Source organism: Calliphora vicina, chromosome 3, assembly GCF_958450345.1.
Source record: "Calliphora vicina chromosome 3, idCalVici1.1, whole genome shotgun sequence".
NCBI lineage: Eukaryota > Metazoa > Arthropoda > Insecta > Diptera > Calliphoridae > Calliphora > Calliphora vicina.
The window spans coordinates 8528891-8539510 of NC_088782.1; the positions used below are offsets into that span (position 1 = coordinate 8528891).

Genomic DNA, 10620 nt, shown 5'->3' on the forward strand with positions numbered 1-10620 from the left:
AAACTCATAAATAAAACAATTTGATTATTTTTAACTTGAATAAAGGCTCAATTCAAAATAATAAATTTTTTTATGAAAATATACGATGTATTTCTATTTAAATGTTTGTATTAACTCAAAATAATACCTTTTTGTTGATACAAGGTAGTCACTAATTATCACGAAAATGGTCTCAAATGTGGTTTTCGAGATGAAAGAGTAATCGGAATACGTTGAAATTTTTACAGTAGATAGATGTTGTTTTTTATAATTTTGAGTTAATACAGTATTGTTGAGTGCGATATGCTTTACTTCTTTAATTTGAACCAGCAAGAGAGCTATAGGCTGTGCCAAATCTTATATCCCCTTCACCAAATTATACTTTAAAATAATATTTTTAAGTAAACAAAATTTAAATTTTTTTTTTAATTTTCGAAAAAAATTTTTAATTTTTAAATTTATTGAAAAAAAAATTATGACAAAATTTTTTTTTTGGGGGAAGAAAAATTCGGGTTTAAAAAATATTATTCCCGATTTTGACCTATTGTAGGTAACTTACTATAGCCCTATATATCGTTGCAAATGGACTTTGAAATATCTATCATTGGATATCCATATTGTCTATATTAATGACTTAGTAATCCAGATATAGATAACAAAATAGTCCAAAAATCGAGGTTATCCCGGTTTTTTCCTTATTTTTGGCCCAAATTTCTCGATTTTTAATGCGGGAAATTTCCGATATATTGATGTGTCAACCATTTTTGTAAGTTATTTGGGGGCTACGGAATGATGATTTCAACATACCAACGGAGATACGAACATGGCTATATCGACTCAGCTATCTATAACGATACAGAATATTGTTACGAAATTGTACTTGAATTCAAATATAACGATTTTAAGGGCTGATTTAAAAGTAACAGTGCAGTAATAGCAAACTGTAACATATCTGGGGGCCTTGTTAAATAAAAGCTTTCAGTTGACCATTGATCGTAAGTTGGCAACGCTGTATTCGAATTCGAATATTCAGTTAAAGAACATTGTAGAAAGTTCACCACAGATGGCGTATGTATTAGTAAGATGTAGAATATTCGAATTTTGACAGTTACAGAACAATCTAGAGTGCAGATGGCAGTGTTACAAATAGTGGCAGAGGTTGCAGTCGTGAGAGAGTTTATCAGAGACGCTTTTCGAATAAACATCAACTGAGTGCCTTAAAGTGTGTTGTGGTTTTCAAGTAAATTCGTGTACATTATAAATTGTGTCTATATTTCTGCGAATTTACAAACGTGTAAATAAAAACATTGAGTGACTATTTAATTCTGTTGTTGTTGTACATTTGAATAAATATAGAGTTGTTACCATTTTCAAACTACTAAACGGCTTTTATTTGCAATCAAAAGTATCCGGTTTATTTAAAAGGAAATAAACCAGCGTTTTTAAAAGGTTAAAACAATATATATGTGTACTTTGGGAATTCGCGAATGAAAAATGTAGAAATTACAAACGTAATGACAAATTTATATATACCCTTGCCACTCATGGCGAATGTTATAAAAATGTGATAAGTCACAAAAAGCACTTAAAAATCACCATAAAATTTCGTCTTAACCTTGATTATTTATCATTATAAATTATATCAAATAAGTAATACCTCTGCATTGTCAGATTTCAAAAATACGTTCGCATACTAAGCTAACCTATATGCAATTGCAAAGTTAGTATATCAGAATTACTTGTGGTTCTGCGTCATTATAATTTGCCCCCAAATTTAAATTATCGGAGAACCCTAACCTAAGAGAGGTGTATAGTCTTTGTGTGTGTATATTAGTCTGTCAGTACATATATTTTAATGTTGTCACTGTTTTGTTGCTACTTGTTGGGTGTTTTGTATTTTATTTTTTTACATTTTTGCTGCTGGTTTTTTGTATTATTGATATGGAATTATTTTCTGCAGTTTCATTTTGTCGAAGACCGCCACCTGGGGTTATTTGAAGAATGGCAAATTTGATGGCATGATTGGTGCTTTGACGAGAAAGCAGGCGGATATTGGGGGATCACCGATTTTCTTTCGTATCGAACGTGCCAAAGTGATTGATTACACATCGAGAACATGGGTGGCCAGGTATGAGCATAAAGTACACAAAAAAAAACTAAAATAAATACAAAACTATTTAGTTATTTAAACATTAAGTTTACTATTTGAAAATATTTTACTCTTTAATTTAGACCTTGCTTCATATTTCGACATCCTCGAAGCACGAAAAAGGATCGTATTGTTTTTCTGCAGCCATTTACTAATGATGTTTGGGTTTTTCTGGCCGTATGTGGTTTCATAACTATAGTTCTGTTGTGGGTTTTAACAAGTTTGGAGCGTAAATTTGATCCCGAGGATTTTGATGCAAACACTGGTACTGATATGAAAGCATTTCAAAGGCTTATGAGTGCTGTTTCGGGGCACAATCAAGAGGAACATGAAGTGGTTGCGGTTAAAGGTGGCGGTTTTCAAAGATGGTTTGTGCGCTGGGGTGGCCTATTTTGTGGTCAGAATATGGGTGACGATAAGTCCAGGCATCGCGTTGGTTTGTTTTTTGAGTCTCTGCTGTTTTATATTGGGTCAATATGTCAACAGGGTAAAAGAGTTTAGTTCAATTGTATTTATGGAGGAAATTTATATATATTTTTTTTATTTATATTGGTAGGCTTGTCTTTTTCGACATTTTTCTTTTCGGGCCGCTGCATTGTTATTACATCTTTGATGTTTTCCTTTTCCATTTATCAATTTTATTCGGCCAGTATTGTGGGCACTTTGCTAATGGAAAAACCCAAAACTATACGCACTTTAAGAGATTTAATACACAGCAATTTGGAGATTGGCGTTGAGGATATCGTTTATAATCGGGATTATTTTTTGGTAATTAATATGGTCCCTTATAAAATAATGATGACAAACATAGAAATCGTTTCGACTTCATTATTTTATGCTGAAATAAAATGATCAGTTACAAGATGATGTGACTTTGTGAATATTTTAATGTAGAGCTTTTGTAACCAACATAAATGTGTTTTATTTAAAGCGCACCAAAGATCCTGATGCCCAGGAATTGTATGCTAAAAAAGTAACAAGTGTTCCAACCACAGGAGATACGGGTTTTGTGGATGCACCACCCGATAACGTTGCCTTGCCCACACAAATGGTTGAGATGACTGATGCCCAAAAGGCAAAAGCTTATCGTGATATACTGCACAGTCATGAGACGGGTGCCCATGCTAAAACCAATGAGGCCTCCAACTGGTATGATCCCGATTTTGGGGTGGGCAAAATAAAGAAGGGACGTAAGTTATAAATAAAACGTAACTGGTTTTGTAATATTTGGCAGAGTAAAATCGTATATATCCTTCACCAAAAAATTTCTCCGGTAAATTGGAAAAAAAACATTCAGGAAAGGCTTTCGATATAATTTTTATTTGATATACATATTGTCTATGTACAGAATAGGATGGATTGGTTTTGTACAAAACTTTGAGTGTCAATTCAAAATTTAAACATTTTCAGTAGAGATAAAAAACTGTTTTGTTTGTTTACTTAATACATTACAATGAGAGTTGAAGACGGATACAACTGTTTTATTTTGGCGAAAGAGTAGAGAAAATGATGTAAACATTTTAGGATTGGTAGATATGAACACTGTACATCAATTTCTTGCAAAAATTTAAAATTTAAAAATTATTAGTTGACTCTCTTTAGAAGAACAAAGCATGAAATTTTAACTGTGGAAGGAAATTCGAACGTTTAGGGGGTAAAAAAGGTTAAAAGGGGGTAAAAGCATAACCATAGTTTTTGTATTTTTTCAAAACTAATAAAGATACGAAAAACTTTAAAATTACATGTTACTCCACTTAAAAAAAGTTGACAGATGTTTGGTACTTTTTCACAATTTGAACCTTTTAGGGGAGAAAACGGGTAAAAACGGGTTTTGTACTTTTTTTATCTCCCTATGTATCTTTTAAACCAATAAACATAGAAATAAATTTTAAATCGTATTCTTTACTTATCAAAAAATAACAAATATGGGTTTTGTACTTTATGGAAATTCGCTCCCTTAAAGGATAAAAATTTTATTTATTTTTTGAACTTTTTTCATAAAATATATTTTTCTATAGTTAAATTGACATAATATTTTATTATGGGCTTCCACCACGATACAGAAATTTATTTGAACAAAGTTTGACCACCGCAATGGGGATATAAAAGGTACCAATAACGGGGAAATACATTTTATTTAATATTCTGAAGCCAATTTTGATAATAATTTTTAATATTGATGATTCCTGGATTCATACAAAATTAAGTAACAGATTGTTAATTTTAACTCTAGTGTTAAGGTATATATTGGGCCAAATCCGAGTAAACAGTCTGGTACTTTTTTAAAACATATTTTTTTTGAGAATATTAACTGTAGCACAAAATTTGTTGGCAAATTGTATTTTTTAAATTTCAAACTTTCAAACTCAAGAAGGAAAGGGGAAATAGGTACTTTCCTCCTAATGGTACTTTTTTAATATTTTAAATTATTAAACTTATCGACTTAAACTGAACTATAGGTACTTTTTCGTTTTTTTAATAGTAATTTTAGAATTTCCTTTAATAATAGTCATACTAACTCATTCAAGGAGGGTACTTTATGGTACATTTTCTTTATTTTAATGGTACTTTTTAAATTTTTTATGACATTAAGCATATATGGTCCTTAGTGAGTGAAAATTCTAGAGGGAGACTTTATGGTACTTTTTCTTCATTCGAATGGTACTTTTTGTAATTTCTTCACCAAATAAACTACAAGCATGAAATAAAGTGAGTAAGAATCCACAAGAGGCTGCATTTTGATACTTTTTCTATATTCTAATAGTAGTTTTTGAATATTCTCTAACAATGGACAATAAAACGTACATATATGGTTCTAAGTTGAGTTTCCAAAAAACCGAAGAATTTCAAAACCGCGGTTTTTAAAAATTGAAAACCGATCGGTTTCGGTTTTATTTCGGTTTTGTGATAATTTGTTAAATATTAATGTTATAGAAACAAAATCATTTAATAATATGGATAATTGGTACTTAGTATTTCCTTTAATGGTACTTTTCTAATATGTATATTAAATTCGTTAGCTTATATACATTAACGTTGACTAATATGCTTCACAGTAAAGAAATAATCAAGAATTGGGGGCTATTATTATGATATTATGATACCAAAAAAGGAGAACTAAACCAAACTAAGGAGTACCTTTCGTTCTTAAAATTATACTTTTTGAATGTTCTATAATATTCAAAATAGAATCTGGAAATTACTTGGATTCCAAACTTGGCGGAATTCAAGTAAAATTGGTACTTTTTCTTCTAATGGTACTTTTTATTATATTAAATTATTTTACTTGTATGTATACATAATGGTTGGCTGATATGCTTCTGAGTAAAGAAAGAATGAAAGATAGATGGCTTAATGACATTGAGGTAAGAAAAACTATTAGTATTTCTTCGAATTTTTTGAAATTTTAATAATAATGAACCTATAGGCAGAAAATTAAACACATATGATCCTGACCGAGTTATAATCTAAAAATAGGACTCACAGGTACTTTTCTCCAACTACATAATACGTTTCAAATGAGATATAATCCACTTTACAATGAATCAATTAACATGGAACTAGAAACATGTTATCCTGAATTAGTATTAATTCACAAAGGGAGACTTAAATAGTACTATTTCTTTTTTCCAATTGGGGTGGCGAAGTACACCGGGCCAGCGAGTCCTCCATACTTTTATCGGATATTTGGAAATAACTAAGTCTTTCTTACAAAAGTTTTGCATTATTGTTTTTAAATTAAATAAATAAACAGTCATTTGAAGTTTAATTGTCAGGAAATACTCGTATGATCAATATTGTTACGTTTTAACCTTTTCAAAACGATTAGTTTATTTCCTTTAAATAAACCGGATACTTTTGATTGCAAATAAAAGCCGTTTAGTAGTTTAAAAATGGTAACAACTATTTATTTATTCAAATGTACAACAACAGAATTAAATAGTCACTCAATGTTTTTTTTATACACGTTTGTAAATTCTCAGAAATACAGACACAATTTATAATGTACACGAATTTACTTGAAAAACACAACACTCTTCAAGGCACTCAGTTGATGTTTATTCGAAAAGCGTCTTTGATAAACTCACTAATGACTGCAACCTCTGCCACTATTTATAACACTGCCATCTGTACTCTAGATTGTTCTTTAACTGTCAAAATTCGAATATTCTAGATCATACGCCATCTGTGGTGTACTTTCTACAATGTTCTTTAACTGAATATTCGAATTCAAACAGCGTTGCCAACTTACGATCAATGGTCAACTGAAAGCTTTTATTTAATAATGCCCACAGATATGTTACAGTTTGCTATTACAGCACTGTTATTTGAAAGCATTATGCTACTTTTAAATCAGCCCTTAAAATCGTTATATTTGAATTCAAGTACAATTTCGTAACAATATTTTGAAATGACTTTGTGTTATTCTTTATTAACAGGTTTCCTTGCCTAGCCTGCTACATCATCTGAAGCAATTATTGTAATACAATTTAAAGAAATCTTAAGATATTTTAACTGAGTTATTTTTAGAGAAATTAGATGAATCATTGAATGAAAAAGTTTATTTTTCATTTCTAAATTTTGAATTTTTCTACTGAAAATAAATTAAAAGTGAAAAGCGAAGAATAATTATCGGTTTAAGGCCTTGAAAACCCTTGGTTTCGGTTAAAACCGAACACGAAACTCTAGTTCTAAGTGAGTGAAAATTCAAGTGTACCTTTTCTTTATTCTAATGGTACTTTTTTGAATATTCTATCATAATGGAACTATAAACATAAAATTAAGCAATATAAATTTCTAACTGATTGAGAATTCAAAGAGGGACTTTATGGTATTTATACCCTACATCACCATAGTGGGGAGGGTATATTGGGTTAGTGCTGATGTTTGTAACATGCCTAAATATTGTCCCAACACCCACCTTAAAGTATACCAATCTGTTCTGGATCACTTTCTGAGTCGATTTAGCGATGTCCGTCCGTCCGTCTGTCCGTCCAAGTAAACCTTGTAATCAAACTACAGGTCGCAATTTGAATGATAATTTGACAAAATTTGATACAAGCTCTTCTTCGGTCCATTATTTCTCCTAGCCCCCATACGATTGCCCTATCTGAAAATAGTTAAGCTCTCATAAATACCTTAGTTATGTAGATATCCAAACCAAATTCTTCAAAAATAATTTTTATATAAGTCGAACTCGCCTCACCAAATTTTGTGATGATAGGTCCACAATTAGTCATGGCTACCATATAGGCCCACTTCCGAAAATCACTTTAACTAGCATAAATCTCCTAAAAATATTGGTATTTTTATAAAACTCAACAAAAACAATTTATATATATACAAAAGTCATGTCACTAAATTTTATAACGATCGGTCCATAATTAGTCATAGCTCCCATATAATGCCCACTTCCGAAAATCATTTTAATGAATGTAGATTTCTTAAAAATGTTGGTATTCTAATAAAATTCAACAGAAATAGGTTTCATATATACAGAAATCATGCCACGTAATTTTATTGTGATTGGTCCATAATTAGATTGGTGTAGGATATCATATGGTTGGGTTGACCAACTATACTTTCTTACTTGTTTTTCTTTATTCTAATGGTACTTTTTGAATTTTATTCACCAATGAACCCAGAAAAATGAAATAAAGAATAAATGGACCCGATCGAGGGGAAGTCCTGTGGGGGCTTTATAGTACTTTTTCTTTATTCCAATGATACTTTCTGAATTTTCAATAGTAATAGACCTAGAAAAATTAAATTAAGCTTGTATAGTCCTAAATAAGTGAGAATTCATGAGGGAGACTTTTGCTACATTTTCTTTATTCGAATAGTGCATTCTCTTCACCAATGAACATAAAAACATGAAACAAAGCTATGGTCGTTAGAAACATCAGTGTATAATATCCCTCCCCCCAATATGGTGGTATAGGTTATAAAAACGGTTTAATATTTCCTCTTATGGTGAAGGGTGTAAAATTAATAATAAAAGATAAAGCTTTTAAGGAAATAAATGTATTTTTCAAGGTTTTGCTTTTCATGTGGATGTGGCAACGGCATACAAAATCATCGCCGACACCTTTAGCGAGAAGGAGATTTGTGATTTAACCGAAATACAATTATTTCCCCCTCAGAAAATGGTCAGCATTGTTCAGAAGGGCTCACCCTTGAGGAAAGTTATAACATACGGGTAGGTATTAATAAAATAAAAATTTTCCTCATAGTGAGAACAGCTTATTCAGAAACAGTTCCCTGTACAAATGAATTGAAAAGTTTTTAAACATTTGATTAATTGAAAACGCAGTTGGTGAAAAGTTCTGAAAGCATTTTAAGTTTTTCTGCATCAGCTAATGAAATGCTTGTCCTTAAACTTCTGATTTTACATTTCTATACATTTAGATTGCGACGTGTCACTGAGGTGGGTCTAACAGATTATCAACGTAAAGTTTGGCATTCGCCCAAACCACGTTGTGTTAAACAATTGCACACCGATGATTTAAGGGTGAGTAGAGTAGATCACACATTACATTACATTCTACCATTAATACAATTATTGGTTTAATGTGTTTTTGTCATAATACTCGTACTGTTTGGCTGGCTGGCTGACTGCTTAGCTTGCATGCCTCCTGTATTATGGCACTGTGACACACATTTTCCAAACTCATAGTCATTGTCATACTCAAGCCCCATACTCTCATTCCAATGGCATTTCATTTAAGTTGCAACACAACACGTTGCACATTTTCTCAACTTCATTCAACCAACATTCATTCATACATACATAATAATGACAGACAATAAGAGCATTTCGTTTACGTACATATATTTCAGGTTGATATGCAAACATTTTCATCAGCTCTGTTGGTTCTTATCTTTGGTTATGCAGTCAGTCTGTTGATTTTAAGTTTAGAGATTGTGCACTTTAAACTGTGGAAACGATATACGACAACATAAATAACAAGGATGTGTCACATCATCATCATCGCCGGTAGTGGAAGTGGCAGTGGCAATGGTGGTGGCTGGTTGGCTTCATTATTAAGAGCCAAACAACAATCTTGTGCTCATAACGTATGTTTTTGACAGTAATTTGCATGTTTAAGCTTAATATTAAATGTTATTAGATACACATAAAGTCTTGAGTTATAATGCACATTCATAGATACTGACATTTCAATAATAAAATGTTGTTAACTGAGTTTTGTAACTGAGTTTTATTGGGGAGAAATTTGAATCCACTAAAAACAGGATTAATTAAATAATGAGACTGATTCGAAATTTAAGCAAAAATCTTCCTCTTAGTTGGCAAATATCGTAAATCAGAAATGGTATACAGTAGAACCGGTTACTTTGTAGGTTATTTGGGCTCATTTCCCGCAACAACAATTGATCATCCCATTAATATTGTTGTTTTTTTAACGTATTTGCTGTTTTCTAAAGTGACTCTCTGTGTTAATATTCTTTGGCCGAGTGAGACTCGTTGAGAGATCGTTGCGGAGCGAATATCAAATTGTCATGGGATCGGGTAAACCTTGTAATTAGTCTTGATTCATGGTAAATCTTGGAGTATTTGTTTCACTTACATTATTAGGGAAAAATCTAGATGAAAATGAAGGAAATACTTTTTCAACGACACTCGAATAACCATTTGAACATAATTCTCCGATATTTATTGCAACAATTCTCTTTTAGTTGTTACTCGTTCTATTACAAACACTCTTTCATTTTGATATAAGAAATTTTGGAATCTTCCCAAATTATTGCAATAAATGGGTAATTGATCATATTTGGAAACATGCACAGAGAAAACATATTCGTAATAGCAACCGAATTTGTTGCCAATTGAATGATTCTGCCTTAGTAACCGAATTTCACAGTTGGGGCTACACAATTTTAGAAGTGGTAACAAAAGTTTGGTAGCTTCAACCGAAATTCTTCTTTATCCACTGATTATCTATAGGTAGAACCGTAAACTTCTATGTGTGCAACCGAATCATTCGATTGACAACAAGTTCGGTTGTTATTACGAATCTGTTTTCTCTGTGTGGGAACAGTTTTGTAATATAAGTATCTCCAAGCTACTAATATAACAAAACTGTTCCCAAGTTCCTAAGTTTGATGAAGTACCCATTTATTGCAATAATTTGGGAAGACCATTTGTTTGTTATATGGAATTATTGTGACTTTGAATCCGAAGTAATGGATATATTAACTTTTCGTCAATTGGTTTATTAATGATATACCCACCACAAAAATACAAGGAACCAATTTTTCGTTTTTGATTATATTTTTGATAATTTTAAAGAGTTTTGCTTACATTCGGAATAGTCGAACGCGTTCGGCTCCAGTTAGCTTTTAGTGACGACCACTGATTTAAAATTATAAAAAACGAACAAAACAAACGCGATATTGACGCTATCAACCTTATGAGCCGATGGTGAGAAACGAGCAATGGATTTAAGGTGTGAAAACTGTTTTGTCTTCTT

At 31.5% G+C, this 10620-nt stretch overlaps 1 protein-coding gene across 1 annotated transcript in view; it reads left to right on the forward strand.

Annotated features, from left to right (window-relative positions):
• The window catches only part of Ir64a (Ionotropic receptor 64a), a 29071-nt gene extending 19980 nt beyond the window's left edge, over positions 1-9091 (forward strand). Inside the window, exons 5-11 of the mRNA XM_065504226.1 lie at positions 1940-2107; positions 2212-2615; positions 2685-2896; positions 3060-3318; positions 8165-8327; positions 8537-8639; positions 8969-9091. Of these exons, the coding sequence (XP_065360298.1) occupies positions 1940-2107; positions 2212-2615; positions 2685-2896; positions 3060-3318; positions 8165-8327; positions 8537-8639; positions 8969-9091 (1432 nt within the window). The remainder of the gene's footprint in view (positions 1-1939; positions 2108-2211; positions 2616-2684; positions 2897-3059; positions 3319-8164; positions 8328-8536; positions 8640-8968) is intronic.
• Positions 9092-10620: the final 1529 nt, after the last annotated feature.